Raw genomic sequence first — 22726 nt, 5'->3', positions numbered from 1 at the left:
TAGCTAATTTGTTTATGTCAGAAAAGAAAAGGAGACTATCAACTTTGGACTGTGTTTTAACTGTAGGTCTCTTTTATTAATACATCTTCAAGTAGAACTACACTTATATTTATTTAGCACCCAAGAGAAATACTCCTTCGGAAAATACGTACACGTCTTGTGTACAAAAAACTGTTCATGGATACCTTTTCTTGGGTTTTTGATTGTTTTTTGTTTGGTTGGTTTTTTTTCCTAAAAGGTCTGTTTGGCAATGGAAATTGGACAGATTTTTCAAAATCTGCAAGTTATACCAATGACAGAACCTCATTTTTTGTCTTTGTTGAAAGTCTTTCTTTTAAGTCTGACCTGTACACTTTCTTGATCTAGTAGACAATCTAATGCTTCAGGACAGTAGAGAACAAAGAGTATAAGCAAAAGTATCATTTAGACAGCTGCTCAGAAACACATTATGTGTCTTACTCTTAGATCCTTTCTGAAGGTTGTTAAACACCTATATGCCTGTGAAGACATGGTCTCTTGTTCAGAATTCTGGTTTTGTTGTGGCCATATAGCAAACTCTTAAAAAAAATTTTTCTCTAGAATTCAGTGCAGTCTTCACAGGTCTGATGCTTACTACTATCACCAAAAACTGTTTCTCAGACTGAAAGAAAGCAAACGGACACATTTTTTTTACTTTATGAAACAAACACTTCTTTTTAATTCTTGTATATTTCTGGTAGACTAAGTATAAATTTTAAGCAATCACTCCAGCTTTCTGCAGGAAAAGGTTTAAAATTCTCCCACTGCATGTTCATGTTGTGTTATAAACTCTGGGGCTTAAGACCTAATTTAGCTACCATTAAAGTTTTCTAAAATCTTCCCTCAGGCCACAGCACCACCTAATCTGGGTTCTGGAATGCTCAGGGATCTAAGAGAACCTTACAGGACTTGTCGATGTACCTCAACTGCACAACAGAAACAGAAAACAAGTTACATCTAAGAAACTATATACTCATAGCAGCACTACAGCTGATGCTGGAGTACAAGAATATAGTGACGTACCTGGGACAATTCTTACTGGGCATGTAACTCATCCATGCAGAACATACTGTCCCTATTGCTATATAAATTCATTAAAGATCATCAGAAAAACCAGGACCTTGTTTCCTCTCAAACTTCAAGCCAGAGATGCTCTCCAGATTTATGCATTGTTCATTACAGACGCAGATAAAGAATAAGGTGTATTTTAGAATCACAGAACGGTAGGGGTTGGAAGGGACCTCTGTGGGTCAACTAGCCCAACCCCCCCTGCCGAAGCAGGGTCACCCAGAGCAGGCTGCACAGGACCTTGTCCAGGCGGGTCTTGAATATCTCCAGAGAAGGAGACTCCACAACCTACCTGGGCAGCCTGTTCCAGTGCTCCCTCACCCTCAGAGGGAAGAAGTTCTTCCTCATGTTCAGACGGAGCTTCCTGTGCTTCAGTTTGTGCCCACTGCCCCTTGTCCTGTCACTGGGCACCACTGAAACGGGTTTGGCCCCATCCTCCTGACACCCGCCCTTGAGATATTTATAAGCATATATTAGGTCCCCTCTCAGCCTTCTCTTCTCCAGGCTGAACAAGCCCACCTCCCTCAGCCTCTCCTCATAGGAGAGATGCTCCAGTCTCCTCACCATCCTCATAGCCCTCTGCTGGACACTCTCCAGCAGCTCGTCATCTTTCTTGAAGTGGGGAGCCCAGAACTGGACACAGTACTCCAGATGGGGCGTCACTAGGGCAGTGTAGAGGGGAAGGAGAACCTCCTTCGACCTACTGGCCACACTCCTCCTAATGCACCCCAGGATCCCATTAGCTTTCTTGGCAGCCAAGGCACACTGCTGGCTCGTGGTCAACCTGTCATCCACCAGGACACCCAGGTCCCTCTCCACAGAGCTGCTTCTCCAGCACGTCCACCCCAAGCCTGTACTGATGCATGGGGTTGTTCCTCCCCAGATGCAGGACCCTGCATTTGCTCTTGTTGAATTTCATCAGGTTCCTCTCTGCCCAGCTTTCCAGCCTGTCCAGGTCACGCTGAATGGCAGCACAGCCTTCTGGTGTATCTACCACTCCTCCCAGTTTGGTGTCATCAGCAAACTTGCTGAGGGTACATTCTAACTCTTCATCCAGGTCACTGATGAAGAAGATAAACAAGACTGGGCCCAGTACTGACCCCTTGGGGAACACCGCTAGTTACCGGCCTCCAACTAGGCTCAGCGCCGATTTTATGCAATCTATTTATTTTATATTTTATATATTTATTTTATATTTATTTTATATTTATATATTTTATGCAGATCTAATGAGAAAACCCCACATGGAAGAAACAAAATTTTACTTTCAGTGATTATTAAAGTTACTAAGACCTCTATGAGAAGCCTTCTTTAAGAACTGTTGTGTATCATTCCCGGAATACTTAAATTTACTTCTCATGTGTGTGGCTGTAATTGTAGATCATTAACTGGAATTCCTACGCCAGGAATAAGAGCCATTCCTAGTACTTTAGGTAACGGTGTATTTCACATTTGATTTTGTGGAGTTCATGTGGCTGAAGCAGAAAGCAGAATGATGCTAGATGATGAAAAAAGTTGCATTAGCAGTGGAGCCTGTGGTTACACCAATACTTCAAAATGTTCAAGACATCTCTCTACGGTGTATTCTGTTGCTTATAACTTTGTCTAACATTAGTGACTTGTGCTGAATATCTGTGATGGAAATTCCAGACTTAGTTTGACTTTTTTTTAAATGTATTTTTTCTGGAAGACTTATTTACAGAATGTTCAAAACTATTACTTCACCAGGACCATGCTTTGCATACATGGACTGCTACAGAAAAAACACTGTATTTGTCTTTTCTTAAAGAGGAATAAGGAATACTGAAAAGACAAGTCAATCAACTGAATTGACTATTCAGTTTGTATCTCTTTTCAAAGCATTTACAAGAAACTGACACAGACTAATGACTACAGTTTAGAGATACCAAGTTACCAGGTATCTAAAAAACAGTCCAGAAAAAATGAAAACTACCAGAACAAGGTCTTAAATCAGCTCTACTCAAAGACACTTCTGAAACCTAATGCTCTTGTAAATTCTGAAGACATCAAACGGACAGTAAACAAAGACATACTTGTAGTTTTAGAGGTCAGTAATGCACAAAACTTCTACAAGTCAGAGATCCTAGACAGTGTATAGCTTAAACATCTCCACCAGGTCAAATTCCTCTGAATACGAAATGAAGTGAAACATACCTTCTATATATAGTGTTCTGCAGGTGCACAACGTGTTACATTAGTGCTTGTCAGTCAAAATAAGCTACAGATAAAGTAATTGTTCACACTCACCTAAATATGGAATAGTTGGAACCATTTTTAAGCTTCTGATGTACTCTCGTGTCCTTTTATAATTATCCTCCTTAGACATTAAATAGTCTAACTTCTCAAAGGTGGTCTTGTCTTTGCGATTCAAAAGCTACGTATAAAAAAATTGAAGGAGATCATAACATTTTAAAAGACAAATCTGCACAAAGACAATAACCAATAATAATTTGTTGAATCACCCACAGTAAAGGAAAGCATAGAAATCACCCACAGTCCAGATTAAATTACTTATCACCATCCAAAGAAGCACAATGTTTGAAAAACATGCTACCTGTTAAGAAAGAAAAACCTCAACCAAACAAAAAAAAACACAATTCAGCGTTAAGTCTCAAGCTATGAACAAATACTTCTGAATAGTTTATCAAGGATCTACATATCGCTACCTCAGCATTTTGAATAATCGCAGCAATATTGAATTTTTAGAGGAAAAATACACGCTACTATACAGTCACCTACATTCTCATAGTCTATCAGAATTGCTAAAAATCCTCTTGATTTTGAAAGTAGAAATAGCAACAGAAAATGTTCTAAATAAATGCAAATTGTGCCATTTCAACAGTGCCTTATTAAAAGTATGACAAAACTTCATGGAAAAAAGTATAAGGAAAGCAAATCACTATGATACTTAAATCTCTGTTTTCTATTACTGGACTTAAAGAAAAATATTCAGCGATGCAAAACATCCTAAAGTGACAGAAGAGTGAAAAGTAAACGCAAAACACGCAACTGTAGCTATAAAAACACATTCCCCATTTCAGCTGGTTTTTGAAATACCAGCAGTACTTTCAAGACGATTCTAAAAGCCAACTGAGTCAGAATGAGTGGAGAATTACGGCATTGTACACCGGCTTCTTGCAGTTGTACTTTCTGACAACAGACAGCTGTTCCATAGCACATTTCTCAATACACCTCTTCCTCTAAAATCCCAGCTGTTGTACTACACAGCTCATAAGCCTAGCTGCTCTGTTTCTAGAGAACTGTGAGTCTGCCCGTTGTTACAAAAAATACTGCAATGGATATGCATGAGTTAACTCCTTCATTCAGTCTTGTTCGGAACAGGATGGGTTTGACAAGAGTCATCAGTAAAACAGCATTGTAAATGGGAGCTCTGAGGCCCCTTGCAACTCTGGAACAGTGCACACCACATCATAGTGAAATAACAGCCGTTAATAAAAAGTAACATAAAAGGTACAAGAGTGAAAATATTTCAGAATAATTTTGCTGTTTTCTTTCTAAACAGCACTGAGAATTCCTTGAGGCCCTAACTCTGCGCTGTATTGTATTTTTAAACTACTGTGCCTACAAAAAGCCTTACACCTCTTTAGGTCTCAGTCCTATAATGAGTTATTTCTACACTTAGTTTCACATGTCAGCTATTTTCCCGGTTTAAGTTCCAAATTCATCAGGCTGCTCAGAACAGCAGGCATTTACATCTTTATTAGACTACAGCTTAATTCTGAGCAATCAAACTATAAAAAAGTTACAGGCATTTTAAAGACGTGATAAACTCTGGTAAAAGGGTTAAACTCAGGTAAAAGAGTTAAACTCGGGTATTTATTTATCAGTTCTGAACAGTTAATGTGATCCACGTTGGGTGGAATACTAAATTCATGAGAATTACCTAATCCTCTGTATATTTAAAGATTACATACCGCAGGACTACATTATAATTGTGTAATTCAAAGAAATAGTGAAACTTACAGTAAATTTAAATGAGAAATTCTGCCCTTAAGAGACCGAATTCCTGAAAACAGAATTATCAATGCTTTTAATGTCTAAAATAAATGAAAACTTAAATGCATAGTACTATAATCACAAAATTAATGCTTCTTTATTTTTAATAGGTCCTTTTTCTTCTTTTTCTTTTAGGCAATGTATTAATGACACACAGGATGATTTGGATAATGGCATACTCATACACACTCTATATGAGTGTCTTCTAAGATTAGTTATCAACTAAAGTCCTCTTGAGCATATAATCAGTGGCTTCTAGAACAGACAGGAAAACAGGAAACTTACAGGAAAAAAGATTGTTTTAAAATATGCAGCCATTTTAACTGTCACAAAACATGTAACATCACTACTTCTGCTATGACAGTACCACAAAAACAAGACTATAAAGAATCTTCTTCTGGAGTATGTAATTCAGCAATTCAGAACAGTTCAGAAAACCTCAGAATTCAAACAAGTCAGAAAAGACAATGGTCAAGGAATAACTTACAGCCCAGGTTTTGGTCAGTCTGAAGATAGGTGCACTTTGCAGTGCTGACACCACAGACATAAGAGAATGAAGGTTATTCAGTTCTAGAAGCTTCTGCAAAAAGGGAATAATAGTTTTTAGCACATCAAAAAGGGAAGCAGGATTAATTAGTCTTAAAGCTGCATTAACAAAATATAAATTTTTTTTCCTTAATAAAATACAAAGTTTTCACCAATAACTGCAGGCAACAACATTAACCAATGCAGTTAATGCGCAAAAATTCTTAAGACCACTTTAAAAGTTGCAAGTTTTCCAAATATACCCCTGAAACCAAAAGACATTTCAGTTGTGAGAATACAAACTGTATTCAATTTGACTTTATTATGTTCTAAGGCTTTTCTTTCAGGAACAGAAAATATGAAAAAAAGAGTTTGATTCATTGTTCTTGAAAATGAGTATAATTTTGGAAATTAAAAACTTAACCAAGCCAAAAACATCAAAGATGCTGATGACCCTTTCAGAACTAATACAACTTTTTATTTTGTAATCTGTTTTACAGGACAGATTTTCCTCATTTCAACATACTTTAAATTCACTCTGTGTTGACAATTACTCAAAACACACTGATCTCGAAAGAGAGAATATTTTCAAATAAAGCTGTCTTAAATAATAAAGTTTCCTACAACATAGTTCCAGAAAGACAGAAAAATGAGAACAGCTGTCATGTAGCTTCTTCCTAAATCTCAAAAAGAAGCTGGATTCATCCCTGAGTGATCGATTTTCTCATTGCTCAGGAGCATTTGATGCAGATCTGGATTTTACTGAAAGGAAAAAAAGGAAAGGGAGAAAAAAAAAACAAGCAAAAAGAACAGGGCAGTGTCTTCCTTTCTGCAGGGAAAAAAACTCAAACCCTCTTATTTCTAAGAGCAGCCTAGCAGCTCCAAGTTGACCATTCTGCTAGTACTTGGACTACGCACTGATGTCAGGAACTTAGTCGGATATAGTCTCTTCTACATAAGCACAAAACTGCTAAGTAAACTGATGGGAAATATTCGCTGAGCTTTACAAGTCATATTTGGTATCAGCAACTACATGTTACAAATAGGAATACAAGTCTCACAATGGCCATTTTAGAAGCAAGTGATTTCTTTTCATAGGTGAGTTTGAATGGGGGGAGACTAAAACCAGAACAGTTTATAACCATATTTAGTGTTGGCAACATGTAGCTGGCCATCAAAAAGACAAAGTTATTGGGCAAAGGTACAAGATCAGTCATGCTGAAATGGTTAGTTTTATCTGACCAAGTAAAAAAACCAGATGTCACACCTCTGTCTTATTCACGTGTTACAACATGGCAGATATGCTAAAAAAGAACATTACCCTCTGTAATCCAACAATGGTTCACAGGAGTAGTGCAGAAACAAACAAAATGGAAATAAGATTTTGAATGACAGTACAAGAAATTTGCACTTACTTTAGCTATTTTCACGAAATGGCTCAATATTTCTGCCCTTATTTTTAAGGTCTGTGCTGTTAATATTTCTCGTACAACCCAAAAACTGACCTATAAAGTAAACACATATAACTGAATTTATTTACAAAAAAAGGACTTTATTAGACGAAATAGTTGTCAACTTTCATGATACTCCAGAAAGAAAATAGGATAAGGAAAGAAAAGAGTTCTGATCCCATGAATTTGCATCTGTATAGCTGCAATTACCCAAAAGCATGACCACTGGGTATAAGAAGTAGGTAGAGAAGTCAGGCAACACTAAGATAACTGTATGAGCACGTGAAACACAGAAAAAGAAGGAAAAGAATTGCTAACGTTGTACCATGACACATCAGCAAAAACAAGACAAAAATGTGGACAAAGCAACTGAAAACAGGAACTGCCATTTTAAAATCCTAATCTTCAGAAAAATGTTCTTAGGTTTTAATTCATACGATTAGTTCTATTTAACTCAAAGACAACTGTCAAAGAGTACTGGTTCATCACAGCAACCAAATTATTTACCTGGTTAAACCTCCTAGTAAAAGCAACGATATTTGGAGCGAGGATGTGTTTTTCTTTCTTATTCCATCCACAGCTGGCTAGCTCCTGTGAAACACATTTAAACATTGCCTTAAAAATCAGTAATGTTTAAAAACATTTAAAAGTGTAAAAATTGATACATGACAGAAGCATCTCTCAGATAACCACTAAAACCAATCCAAAGCACTGATTTGATGACAGTCTAACCAAACACTTCTGTGTTTTCCTGATGTACATAAGTGACATGATTTGTACACTCTCCTGATACTAGAAATACTAGACATCATTCTTAATACTCAGATACAGAGAGACTAAGCAATCAGCCACAACTGATGCACAGGAGTAAAGACTCTGCTAGTATAAAAGTCTTACCTGGTTCCAAACTGAATCTAAAGCTAAACATCTCAATAAACAATATTAGAAGTAGTACAAAATTGGGCTGTGCAACTAGAAGGTGGTAACCCAGCTGTTATTCTTGAATGTCATTCTCATTATTACAGTTAGTAAGACTTCCATGAAGACACCACAGTTTACGACACTCAATCTCTAACTTTTTTTATTAAAATGTGAAGCATATGAATTTTATTAAAATCTGAAGCATATGAAGAACACTATTTTGGAACTGTAATATTCCTGTTTACAGTAGTTACAAACTAATTTTAAAAACCCTGAAATCTCTGTATGTGATACTCAGACTGAGAGAATCTATCATTTGAAAAAGGCTGGACAGTAACTGTTTTAAGTTGGATGGTCTTCGGTTCTAAAGGTTGGGGTTAGAACTCTTTGTTTTATTTTGGTTTTTGGTGGGGTTTTTTTGGCTGTTCTTTAAGCCATAAGAGTTTAGCCAGATTTGGCTGAAGTGTGGCATGTATTTAAAAATACAGGGAAGTACTCTGGTGCTAATAATGCAAATAGTTGCCAATAGGCTGCATAGTTCAGTCACAGTCTATGAAATTTTTGAATGCTTTTTCATTATGGTGACTACTTCAAAGTCAACCCAGTTCAAAATTAGAAAAATCACAAATTCTGTAGTATACCCATAACCACAACCGATGAATTTCAACGGACAATAAAATCCCAGTGCTCTATGGCAAAAAATAATTATTCACCGAAACGGCAAACTAAATAGTGGAAATTCATGTGTGAATTATAATGTAAACAGAAGAGCTAAAGAGCAGATTAATGATCTTTTCCTTAAACAAACTGTAATAAATTATGCACCAAAAGAAATTTGAAATTATAACTGCAAATTTGATTTAGCCAGAAAAAGTGTCCATTTTCCAATAGTTATTTCGGGTACTTCCAAATATATTTAGACAGCCTGGCTCTTTTTAACTCCAGATTCAAGCTACAATGTATCTGTACGGTCTTTATATTCAGGTCTGACAAGTGGTAGATACATACGTACTGGAAATGAGTTTTCTGTAACACCACTTCTAAATCACTCTTCTGTATTTAGAACCACAAATTTCAGTTTCAATCAAAATGTTGTTCAACTTTCCAAGTGTACACTACTAACTTTAGATGTCTTCACATGAAAAGGCAGAGTCAGCCAAAGAGAATTCTACCTCTGAAAAACCCTTTGTACATTCTGATAAACGGAACGCGCTCTTGAGATGTGGAGGTCTACATGTTCCTGTGTAAGCACCAGGAAAAGCATTTCCAGTTCCAAACATATCTTGTATTCCAATCCTGCAACATTTAATCCCTCTGCAGATAAAAATGCCAATTTGCATCTGTCAAGACACAGATTCTCCACATGATCAGTGCACATCTGGTCTTAAGAGTCTGGAAATTATGTATTTATGTGGAAAAATCTCACTCACTCTACTAGGGACAGCAAAACAGGAATAGGAAGGTTGATAAGAGTAAGTGATCCAACAAGCCCCTGATGAATTTTTTTTATACTGCTGATATGTACTGTGTACTAGTGCTACACTTCATCTTTTTCATGGAAGGATGCAGGCAATTTCCTCCATGCACTAAGTCACAAGAAACTTTCCAATCAAGTGTGCAACAAAGCCCTGAAATCTGTGGAGACTGCCACTTCCAGGACTTTGGAAAAAAAACCTAAATAAAGGTACACGGAAATCTAGAATGTAAACATAATTATTTCTGCTGGAGAACAAAGAATTGTTAATCAGACATCCTCTCACTGAACTCCTGCAAAGTAACATGCAGATGTGTTTTTCAGTAGTAGCTCAATCAAAACGCAGAAAAAAGCCTCAGCAAGTGCTAGGTTTAAAGGATATTTGTGTGTTTGAGATAAGACGTGGCAACCAGAATTCTAAAATCTTAAGTCTTTCCATCCATGCATACACTCATGTTAAAGACTGAAACTTGAAGAAAAAACAATGTAATGTTCTTCCGCCAAACATAAAATTCAACAACAGATAACTGACTAAAGCAGCCAGCCCAGCAGCTGCTGACAAAAGAAAACTTCTCTGTGCACAGTTCTGCCCTGGAACTTAGCTACATCTAGCAAACCATTCCAACCTCTCCTGCCTTTTTCACACCCCCTTCCTAGCACAGGAAACTGGAAGCATTCGCTCTTTCTCACACACCAGTGTATTTTCTCACCGCTTCCTGCATTCAGAAGCTGATTCTGCAGAGCAGTTGTGATCACCTTACACAAGCAAGTACAAAAGGAAAAGTATGGACCATAACTCTGTCTTCATCATACCCAGCAATGTAATAAAACAAGTACATCATGAAACAGGTTTCAGCCAGAGTGCTGGCCTTTCCCTTTTCCACGCAATACAAGGACACCAAAGGCACACTCTGACAAGGTGGAGTCCCAGTGTAAAACTGCAGACAACCATCTGTCCATCAACAATGCAAGAGCCAGTCATCTACGTGAAACCCTGCAGGCCTCAAACGAGTAGTTCATCAAAGGGTATCCGAGCTCACAGACACACAAGAAGGAATTGCAGCATTTCAGTACTTAAAGGGAGCCTAGAGGAAAGATGGGGAAAATCTTTTTAGTAGAGACAGCAGTGACAGGACGAGGAGTAATGGTTTTAAACTAAAACAGGGTAGGTTTAGGCTAGATATAAGGAAGAAATTCTTTACAGTGAGGGTTGTGAAACACTGGAATGGGTTGCCCAGAGAGGTAGCGGAGGCCCCATCCCTGGAAACATTCAAGACCAGGTTGGACAGGACTCTGAGCAACCTGATCTAGTTAGTGGTGTCCCTGCTCGCTGCGGGGGGGTTGGACTAGATGACCTCTAGGTGTCCCTTCAGACCCAAAACTTTCTATGATTCTATGATTCTATGAATACACTGGCTTAATTTAAAAGGCTATCAGGCCCCAAACAAACACAGACAGTTACAGACTATACATTAACATTTGATCTGACCAGGAAATTTTAACCTTCTTAGTCTAGTGACATACCTAATAACAAGAGGCAGGTAGATGACAAATACACAGACTACTTCTCGCTCTAAAACCTAGTCCTACAGCTGACAGAATTTCAGGATAGAAACAGTCGTTTGTTTTTGTCAAACAAACACTTAAAATATATCTGTAATCCCAACAACATGAAAATCAGAAAATACAATTAAAAACTAATAGTTTATGACAACTGCTACCTATACACTGAACAGTATTCCAGCAGAAGCTGAAAATATGACACCTTTTTTTGTCTTATAATTTCTAAGTTACATCTATCTGCCATTCAATCAGAGTAGCACTTCAGGAAATTTCATTTCCAAAAGGCAAAATGAAGCAATGACAAAGGAAAAGAAGAACAGCATTATCAGTATTTTGGTTTGCTATAAAATTCTATAGCACAGATATTTCACAGCAATTAAAGCAGATGCAAAATACACTTTAAACATGAACATCTACAGTTTTATATTTTATTTCGTATTCATTCACCTCCTCAGAGTATCACACTACCTCTGCTTTTAGTGAAACCTCCATTTTGTTCTAATTGATGCTTTTCTTAGCAAAATTTTCTCATGAAAAAGTATATATCTACTTGTAAATATTGGTATTTTTGTGTTAACAGATTTTTCTATGGGTATTGCTGGTTTCTTATTGCATTGTTCATTTGCCATTTTTTCCACCACAATAAAGAAAAGACTCTCTGACTGCCTGGAGAACACATGTAATTTCAGAAGCATGAAAGTGTTTTCAGCTACAAAACTGTCTTTTTGTTCTTGAAACAAACTTAACTTATCTGACAAGAAGGCCATACACCAGATAGATGATTTTGATTTTCCTTCCTATACTTTCTCAAAGTACAAGGCTGCTGATCTCTGAATGACTGTAATATACAACGAGTTGTTTTGTTAGGGACTAAATTAGCCAGGTTGAGCTGCTACTGAAAACCTTCTGAACTGGATTGCTCTTTCCGGTATTGTCAAAATATCAGTTCCACTAATATTACAGGGGTTTTTCTTTTCCTTTATTCAGTGTATTCCACCTAGGCATAAGAGGACAATAAACCACAACGGATGTAAGGAGATGTTCTTAAAGAAATTGAATCTGGAAACACAGAATTCTTGTACCTTTTGCAAAAAATAAATTTATGTCATCAAAACACTGAGATAACATATCACTTTTATGCAAATTTAACCTATTCTGATAACTACCTTCATTCTTTATTTTTTAAGTTATTATTTCTGATTTTCAAATGTCTATGTTAACTTTCATTGCTTTTTCTCAACAGGCCTCAATTCTCTTTCTGTGTCTTTCTTAAAAGGTTGAAAAATTAGGGGATACCAATACATTAACTTTTAAGGGTTTGGGCTCATTTATTCCCTCAGAATATAACCTTAAACATGATAGTATAAATTAAAAGGTTTACCAAGTGGCTGAAGCGGCCTAAAATACAAGTTATGACTAGATGCATAAGTCAAACTCTGAAATCAGATTTGAACTGAAAAATAGGAGCAGAAGGGAGAGAATCTTGACATTTGATAAATTTATTCTGAAGCAACACTCAAAGCAGGATGGGAAGACCTCCAGAAAAGCACAGTCATCTCTTTTGACAATAGATGACAAATCAAAGTAAATCAGGCTGGGTTACAGATTCGCAGTGCTAACAAGGAATAAGCCTAGAAGAATATTAGTGCAGTGCAAGAAGTTGAGCATTTTTGAACGAAAAAGCATTATTCAAATGGTCACATTTCTTCAGGCACTGAATTCCAAAGATGTAAACAGATAAGAAAACCTACCTCAGGCTGTATAGCTTTAAATACTGGCATATCCATCAATGTAATCTGGCTCTGCAATAAAGATAAAATGTTAAATAGTGTGATACGAAGAGTTAACAATAATGTATTTACATCTTCCCTTCAGTAACTACAAATCATACAGTCACATTTTCTCCATAGACCAGAACTGACCAGTCCTGAATTCGACCTCCCCTGTCCAGGATAATACACCACAAGCAGAAACTCGACCATCCTGAGTGGCAACACGTCATTCTATTCTCCTGCATTTACTGGCTGTAACCAAGTGAAAGTTTTCAGCATCTACAGCAGTCCAAGAGAAAAACCTGTGTTTGAGAGTCTTAATGTTTGGGCTCTTTATTGACATAACAGAAATGGTGGGAAGAATTATTTGCCTTTCACACAGAAAGCAGCATACATTTTACATTCACTGGGTAGAAAGACAATAAGGCATTATGACGTGTTAATTAGTTATGATTGGAATATGCTTTAAAGGGGTCATACACAGATTTTCAGTCACTGACAAGTACGTCCTTATATGACATTGTAACGCTGCTTCAAAGCCAATGATTTGGAAAAAAAAAAATTATAGAACATTTTTACCACCTGAGTGATAAGATACTTGAATTGTTTTAGTAATCGAATGACATTATATATTTGGAAGTTATGTAAATTATATTTTAAACAACAGGTACTTCAACTATACTGTGAGTGTATAAACCTGCAAAGCCTTGAACTTTGTAATTTACATGATTTAATGCGTAAAAGCAAGCATCAAATAATGCTTCTTTGCATCGTTCCCCAGCAAAGCTTCTCTGTTGGTCATTTTGTTATGCTACCCAAAACAGCAAAAACTCGCCAATCCACTCTCAAAGTGCTCACTTGATTCCATCAATTAAGAACAAGAACTATCTATTTAAATATAATTTTAGCAAAGTTTCTACTATTAGTATGATTCCTCAGACATGAGCCTAGAAAAGATAATGAGGCCCAAAAACTTCAACAGACATGAATACATCCTTCCATAAATGGTTAATTTACACTCTCCAAGTCAAAGATTTTGCCACAAAGCCCTAGCCAAACACTCTTAGCAGCACTCAATTTTGCAATTTATACTTGAGTAATGTTTGGGTATTTGCAAATGCAGACGTCATTAAGACCTCACTCTGCTCCTAAAAAAACTGCAGTCACAAATGTCTGTTTGCAACTTCTTGACTGTCTCCTAATAAGATGTACAGCATAGGCTCCAAAAAGCTGACTATAAGCCATATTACACAACATTAACACAGAAGCTTTCGGCGAGAATTAATAATCGTTTCAACAAGACATAGGTTCAATCAAAATCACCAAAAAGGTTAAAACAAAATTCTGTCATATTGACAAGCTGCTGCTCTTTTCATCGTATGTGATTACCACCAGGGAATTCCTCATCCACTGCTTCTAAATTTTAAAAAGGAACACAACACACTAAATTTGGAAGTGACTTTAACTTGGCTCCACTCCCTTTCTCTAAATATTTATATTCAATCCAGCAATCCCACCTTCTATAGATCTCCGTCCTGATGTCCAGTAACCAAACTGTACTAACTACAGTAAACCCAGACCTGTGGTTTTTTTTCATGCTCCCCAACTGAACTGTTTCATTATTCGAAACAGACTACTACAGTCTTGAGTAACAAGAAATGGTATGTATAATTTGATGGTTGCTCTTATTTACTGAAAAAAGAAATTATCTGCTTCTCTGGATGAAACAGAAGCAGTAAATATTAATTGAGCTGTTAATAAAAAAAAGTGGATCAGGGTAAACCAATGAAAAGGTTTTAATGCGGCACAACGACAATGCCTACTCTGGCTAAGAAAGACTTGGTGTTACAAGTTTGTGTAAGCATATTAAAATCAGCATCAAACAGCCCTACCACTACGGTTTACATATGATCTTTTTCCAAGTCTCACTGCCAGTCCTACAGACACACATTTCAATTTTTGGTTTATTTGGGGGTTTGTGGGGGGTTTTGTTTGTTTGTTTTTGTTCATGGCTACAGGTGGAACTGGAGAGAGAAAAGCAACTTACAGAAGTATGGACTTCGGAGTTAAAAGATACGTTACAATGACTTAAGGGCGTGTGTGCGTGCTTCTGTGTGTGTTTCAGTGTACCATTAAATCAAGACCCTCATCAACAAGCTTCTGTCTCAAACCAACAGCAGTAGGAATTATGAACATAATAGAAAATGCACGAGTTGTAAGTTACAAGCAAACTTACCCTGACCTGATCATGTTATCAATACAGTTCTGAGATCACCACAAATTCATTTTTGCTGGTGTAGACTACACACTATGTTCTGGGCTGTCTTTGGACTTAATATTCAGTCTCCTCTGATGAAATTAGACATCTCTATTTTTGTGTGATTTTACAGGCCTGTCTGAATTGTGGCTCAGTTCCTTTCTGAAGGCAGTCCTTGGCCATGGATCATCTGAACTTGGATGAACAGGAGTGAAAGCATCAGGCCACTTTTTAACTGAGTTGATGCAGATGTGCCAACCAAGTATTTTTATATTTTTGCCTAACAACAGCTCTCATCTGTGTACTCTGTATTAGTGTTCAAAAAGACTCATCAGAATTTGTTCCAAAGTGACAAACTTCTACGAATAACATAGACATATCTCCAGGACTTTTTTTGTGAACAGGTATTAAACAATCTTACACCAAATGAGGGAAACACCTTTTTGATGCTCAGAATATTAATGAAAACATTGAACTAGGTTCCATGGCTTTCATCCTGACTCCCTCCTGCTCCCCAGCAAGTTACCATATAAGTTAAAAACAAGCGGCAAAGTACAAAAACCTTATTAGACTTTTGCCAGAACTGCAGTTCTGCTTTCAGCTTAGTACTGAAAACTTGTTATTAAGGAATGCAAATTCTTTCCTCCCTACATGCTTTTTTCCTGCTTTTAAGGAACTGATTTTTCTGATAATCTGATGTTTCAGCAGAAAATATCAGTATTTGTGGTTTCAATTTAAAAAAATGAATCATACTGTGGATAACTAACATCTTCAAACCTATGCTAGGGTCTTCTAAAACACTAGAAAAAAATTCAAATGGTTTTACACAAAAAAATATATATGCTTTGTCAGGTTAGTATTGAATGATTAAATCCCAAGACATGTTTATTTTCCTAAAGTTTATACAATCAGAAATTTGTTTTCAAGAACACTGGAAGTTCATTTAAAAGATGTTATTTTAAGAAAAAAGTTTTACATATTTCTTAATATCCGGCAAGCCCTGAATATTATACAAGCTTAAATATAACAATAACATTTCTACTTACAGCAAACTCCTCAGGAGTTACTTTCAACACATCAAATACAACTGCGTCATAGCTTTTATTGGCATAACCTGAACTCCGCCCTTCCAGAGAATCTGAGCTGCTACTACCCTACAAAGAAAAAATAGTAGGCTTACCTGCAGAATGATCAACTTAATGTCAAATTCAGAAAATAAACGTGTAAAAATATTAAGAACAAAAAAATGTATGAACTTCAAAAAGCTTCAGATATAATTATGAATTAGCACAGTTCACAAACGTTTCCATCTAATTTTCTTCTGCAAAAACTATAGTGACATACAATCTTAGCTCTATGAAATTTCCAGCTTTAGAAAGCCATTTTTAAAACTATAGACTAGATACAAGAGCTGTCACACAGAAGGAAACGTGTTGGGATTTTGAAGATTCATATTCAATGGAAATTTTTAAATTAAATATGCAAGGTAAAGAGTGTGTAAATCCAAATCATGCTGCTCTACCCATAACATTATAAAAAAAGGAAAACACTGACATCTCCTGAAATTTAATCCAATGTTAGCTCCAGGGTACTTTAGAACAGTACTGTGTCTTGCCTTAAAACTTGGAAGGCAAACACACTGCAAGATAGCAAACAGGGCCTTCCTTCCCCTTCAGGAAGTCCCGAGGCTGCAAACAACTGTGACCAGGATGGTACCAGTGGGACGTTTCCTGGACTTGCACTGCTCCTGTGCCCTTCTTCATGCATTTGCTCTTGGCCCCTATCAGAGGCAGAACAACGTATTGGGAGAATCTTTGGTTTGACCCTGAAGACTTATGCTCTGGTCTATGACAGATATTTCTGTTCTGACAAAATGGTGCGTGAAAGTTTTTTATATTATTATTTTGCAGAGGAATTTCAAAATTGTGTGCTTACATACCCAATTCAAAATGTCCCCTACTTTGAGAGAATAAAAAACTATTTTTGTTAGTCTGAGGGCATTTATACTACATTCCAGAAAATGACCGTCTGCAGGGCACAACTGTATCATGTATTTTTGTTTTGTTGTAAGATTTTTAAAGATGGCTCACAGCTGATTTGTTTCATGAAAATCAGGACAATTGCTTTGACAGGATCAAGTTGTGTGTGCAAAAGGCAGCACTAAGATGGAAAAACTTGCTTCACACAGCTCTTCAGCTGTCTTAAGAGATGACGAAGTAGAATTTTTCAGCCGGGGAAGAATTTGATCAAAATGTTACCTTTTTAAAATGCAAAAAGTACTTCAAATCACTTAAAACATGTGCTTTACTGGGCCAGCTTTACTGTAGCTGATTTATAATATTTCATCATAGTATTACACGAAAGTCAAAAACCAGAAAAACTCAGTAGGGGTGACTAATTCCCAAGCAGTCCTCAGTCGGTTGTCCTGGACCTACAAACACAGGCTGTTAGCTATGCACAGCAGCTCAGCACAAAACTAGGTAGTTTTTGGAAACAGCACAATAGAGCAGCCTGGTCTCCAAAGGGTTAAAATGAACAAAATCTTACAAGAGCACTTTCTTACTAGTAGACTAGTAAATTAAAAAAAAAAAAATCATCTGGAATATTTCTGACTGGCTCCATTTAGATGGTATGTTACATTGCTCTTAACTCACTAATAATAAACAGCTGCTGTAAGTCACAGAGTTACTGATCAAAAATGCTATTTAAAACTAGTATGAATGAGTAATCATCACCAACAGCAATAAAAAAAAAAGGTTGTGAACACTCAGCACCATGGAGTATTCTAAAATTCCTCTGTTGTGAAATATTACACCATGCATAAGAAAAAGGACTGACATGACAGGTAGTGGAAAGGGGTTCTGTGAAAGTTGAAACAAGCCAAAATTTCCATTTTGACACAGGAGCTAACAAAAACCAAGGAACTGTACCTCTGGAGTGGCGGAGGTGACCATCACATTGGCCATGAGGTCATTCCTTTTATACATGCTCTCCCCAAGATGCAGGAAGTTTCAGCTCATCCAGCACTGGTGAGACAACATGGTGAAAACAGAATTCCTGCAAAGCAATGTACTCGTGTAAATAAATAAATAAAATTTTGAAAAACCATCCATACAAATGAGATTTCATTGTTCTTTCTCAGGGAGAAGAACTTTAGAAACAAGATGACCTTAGGAGCTAGACTGTCTTTTCTCTTTCAGGTACCAACTGTGAAGGAGTATAAATTACTATTGCTGAAGCCATGCCAAGTCCTTATCCCCGCTTCCTATCAACTCAATAAATGTGGGGGGGGGGAAAAAGTATATTATTTGTCATTGATGTTGAATTAGTTTTTATACAAAATCCATGCTAGGCAATATTCACACAGAAACTGCAGGTTGCCGTAACATATTTTAAAATAAGAAATCCAAGCTGATCCATTAACTGACTGAAAAAATGGTGCTTCTTCACTTGAATTAGTCTCATAACCGGTGATTTAAGTCCCACTGTATCTTTCTAATGCGCAAATCCTATTTGCAGCTGCTTAGGCCTTCACTAGTATCTACAGAGACAGGTGCACCTCAGAGCATTTGATATCAGGCCCCAAAGAACAGAAGTTTTCCAGAGAAGAGAAACTGGCCAACAACATCCTTCTTGGTTGGAAGGATGAACCTCAAGGATCTCGGTTAATCCAGCAACAGCACTGTCTGAAGTGAGACTTCTCCCAAGCTTGATTAAGCAGACACATACAGTTCCAAATTGGCTTAAGACTTCAAATATGTGATATACCTTAAGCTTCCTCCAGAAACCAAAAGACTGGACTGCAAAAAACCTGAGTATGTTGTATGATGAAGAAGCTGCCTCTAGCCACTTAGATCAAATAATCCACTCCAGAATCACAAAGTGTTTAATAAAAACTAAAAAACCCACACCCCAGAAACCCCATATTGCAGTTCTGAATTAACAAAGCCATTCATGAAAACACTAATACTTATGTCTAAGAGAACTACAATCTTGAAATAAAGCACAAATAATTATGAGACAGCATATCCCTGAGTATTGAACAAAAATAAGTGTTAAGTATTTATAAATATTTATCTCCCTGATATCAGGGAATCAGCTTTCACCTTCTTGAACATATGTTAGTTACTATACACTAAAGGATATGTACCATACAGACACTGGTGGATATACAATTCCACAAATCTAATTAAGCTGCATCTCATTCAGGAAAAATAAAATTTGTATATAAATAGGCACAACTAAAATGAGAACAATTGACATAATTATAGACTTAATTCAGACAGCAAGGGTTCTCAGAATCACACTCACATTTTTAAATGAAATCAGTTACCCAATGACAACAACAGATACTTGCAGGCAAAAAATCATTTGTTTTGGTCAAAATTTTATGTAAGGAGGAGTGAAGGGAGCCCTAAGCAATTTTATTTTCAAATCTAGACAGCAAAGAAAAATTTGACCATAAAGTTGGCTAATTCAGAAAATCGCTCAGGCTCTTTCATGTCATTTAAAAAATTGTCACCAACGGATATGTCTGGTCACTCCCTCACACTCGACCTCTGATTATTGCTGAAAAACTTAAGAATTAATTCATTGTTCCTATAGAAGACGCTGTCTGGAAACAAGCATTCTCTAAATTTATCTGAAGTAAAAGCTAGAACCAAAATTCAAATTCTACTCAAACACAGCTAAATCAGGCTTCACATAGATAGTGTATTTGGTGCATTTTGGGCATCCATACTAACACTACTGGCTTAATAGGTTGAAGCTACCCTTTCTTTAATGGTCCAACAACGATTAGCACAATGACACAGTACCTGCCAAGGTCCTTCTGTTAAACATTCAACATACCACGTTATGCTTTTATCTCAATCACTGAAAATCTTGTCATCTAATACATCACAATGATATATTTGAAGTTTATGTTCACTGAATTATGAATCAGAGCCCACATAATTTCAAATCTAAGACTACTCTTACATCGTAAACAATCTTCTAGGAATACATTAACAGACTCTTAGGACTACAATGAAAAGGCTGATTAAGTGAACATGGGGACTGCCATGGATGTTTACAAGCCTTACTGAAGTTACAGTGTTCAACGTGATCCATTGCTAACATTCTCTATAAAGAAGATCTTAGTACAAGATCTGCCTCACGCTTTGTCAGGTAAGCGATGCTTCGCAAGATTCAGATCTGAGAATTCAAATGGAACCTTAAGTGACAGCTTGTTAAGACAGGCATAAAAAAAAGCTAACACAGTTCAGACCTGCAGGATTGCACAGAAGATACTGCTGAATCCAAACAACTGTCTCATCAAAAGAAAGAACTTTACCTCCCAAATTAAATAATCAGTATTATGCCCATGGGGTGAAAACTAAACTACCTGACTATTTCTAATTCTTAAACCTAAACTGACTGCTAGGCACAGGGTAAAATACAGACACCACACAGCCCTGTTTCACTGTGTGAAGAACTGGCAGTGCTGCAGAAAATGTACACACACTTTAAGCGTGCTGCTAGCAGAGAGCTAGTAATCATTTTTCAGATATAGCATGCACATACATACTAAGAGCAGAACTATTTGTGTGTTTCTGCATGTGTAGAAGCATGTGCACACACAAAAACCAAGAACTGCTTACAGAATTACGAAGTCAGCTCAAGCTCTGATTCACTTTAAATTGAGAAAACAAACAGCATGGTTGTTTCATCATGCCCCACAGCTCACACAGGTGAACCCCATGGCAACCATTGCCCCAGACTCCTGTACACATACTATTTTAGCAAAATCTGCAGCTGCTCAAATATACAACTAGGGATACTGCCATGTCTCCCTTTGCGTCCTCACCCTTTCCCACACAACACTCTGATCTCATGAACAGGAAAATGCTGGAACAGCAAGCAGCTGAGAGTAAAAATAGCCTCTTATCTTACTTCTTTGAGAAAGATGAGGTCTTCACCCCACCTGCCATCCCTACAAGGCTTTACATGACAAACAACTCTCCCCAGGATCGCATGGGCATGCATGAAACAAATCAGTAACTGTGTTTCAAATAATGCCGGAATCTCTTCAGTTAAGTAGTCAAGAAGCAATTTTCTTTATCTTGTGCCCTAATAAAATTAACTCATATTTTGAACACTAACAGACTGCAAAGTATTTCTAGGTCGGGGGGGGGCTCAAAAATGCTCTGAAAATGGAAAGAAAAATCCCATAGGTGATCTTGTATCCTGTCCAATCTCAGTTATACTCCAAGTTTTAACATTCACTAAACCATAAAAGAGACAAAAGTACTCTAATATCTGCAACCAAAAGCACTAACGTACTTCTGCCTTTCAACATTCAGTACACAGAAACAGCTTACAAGGTTAGATACTTTCATTCTAAAAATGACCAAAATTGTTTTTTTTTTCAAAAAAATGTTTCAAACATAACAAAACATTAAAAATGCACTGTGTTTTTTTTTTCCTGTGTGCACAGGTTTCTCCAAGATTCACACCTCCTATGAAAACATACTCTCTACAGACCCATTTGTTTTGCTACCTTGAGGGAAGTCATAGGGAGCAATTATCCTTTTAAGTCCAATCCAAGTTTTTATTCTTATGAAATCAGCTGGTGATATGAAGTATTTCCACACCTGCTGTCACAAAAGATATTACTCTGCAAATTGAGTAACACAAGCTACTACTAAGCCTACTGTAACAACATGCTGTTGGACTACTTACAGAAAGTTATTTAAAATAGTTAATATAAAAGCTGTTCCCCCCTGCTTGCAATATTTCACTCCAATAAGATTAAAAAGAAATTTTTTAAATTCTGAAAATTACCAAAGGTCCAATATATTGGCAATAAAAGGTAAAAAGTCACTAAAATTACATATAATTTCTTTTCACAGCTTTTGCTTCATGAAAATTCTTTCAACTTGCGCAGGTTAATCATTACAATGATGCACTACACAAACAGTGCTACAAAAAAACCACAAAGAAAACAACTTATCTGTTTGTACAAAAGGTTCACAGGTACCACTGCAGTTGATCTCATTCATACACTGCCAGAAGCAAAGTGGATAAATCAGAATGCAAACACACATACCACCAGAGGTTGTCTGTTCTTTGCTAACATAACAAACCCTTTTATATATGTAGTCCTCTCTGAAGACGGTGCCAGAACAACAAAACTGGAAAACACAAAAAAAACCCCAAACCACCACCATCAAATCTAAGGACAAAAATAACCCCTATAGCCACTATTTCACCAGCATTTGTTAAATTTTGTCATCCATGGCATAGAAGTGATATTCTCTGAAAGGAGAAATGGAAATTTTACATTTCTGTTAGTCATATGCATACAACCCAGTTACAATGACCGTAAGTCCATTCTCATTACTAGCTATCGAACTCACAAGAAAGACACTAAAAGATTCTTAAGCGCAGATACAAGCTCTGGCCAAGAAAGTCCCTATGCCCTAACTTGTGAATGCTAGCACAGCAATCTGGGGAAGCTACTAACAATTCACCCTGCTCTCAGCAAATATGAGAGTAACAATGTAAGTAACCACTGATGGCCATTTTCTTATTGATTTTCTTGTTGAAGGAAAAAAATACTGAGCTAGACAGACCTTCACTCAGAACTGATATGGCC

The 22726-nt window shown here is 36.9% G+C and overlaps 1 protein-coding gene across 2 annotated transcripts in view; it reads right to left on the bottom strand.

Annotated features, from left to right (window-relative positions):
* Positions 1-22726, bottom strand: part of RALGPS1 (Ral GEF with PH domain and SH3 binding motif 1) — a 129506-nt gene that overhangs the window by 92238 nt on the left and 14542 nt on the right. The window contains exons 3-9 of one of the 2 annotated variants that reach the window (XM_075439275.1): positions 18018-18144; positions 16134-16241; positions 12810-12860; positions 7608-7691; positions 7065-7154; positions 5612-5704; positions 3355-3481 (exon numbers count right to left, since the gene is read on the bottom strand). In XM_075439275.1, the coding sequence (XP_075295390.1) occupies positions 3355-3481; positions 5612-5704; positions 7065-7154; positions 7608-7691; positions 12810-12860; positions 16134-16241; positions 18018-18074 (610 nt within the window). In that variant the 5' untranslated portion in view covers positions 18075-18144. The remainder of the gene's footprint in view (positions 1-3354; positions 3482-5611; positions 5705-7064; positions 7155-7607; positions 7692-12809; positions 12861-16133; positions 16242-18017; positions 18145-22726) is intronic. The other variant, XM_075439276.1, reaches the window with a different exon arrangement.

The sequence above is a fragment of the Opisthocomus hoazin genome, chromosome 19 (assembly GCF_030867145.1).
Source record: "Opisthocomus hoazin isolate bOpiHoa1 chromosome 19, bOpiHoa1.hap1, whole genome shotgun sequence".
Classification (NCBI taxonomy): domain Eukaryota; kingdom Metazoa; phylum Chordata; class Aves; order Opisthocomiformes; family Opisthocomidae; genus Opisthocomus; species Opisthocomus hoazin.
The sequence above is the reverse complement of the archived record's forward strand: the minus strand, read 5'-3'. Positions and strand labels throughout refer to the sequence as shown.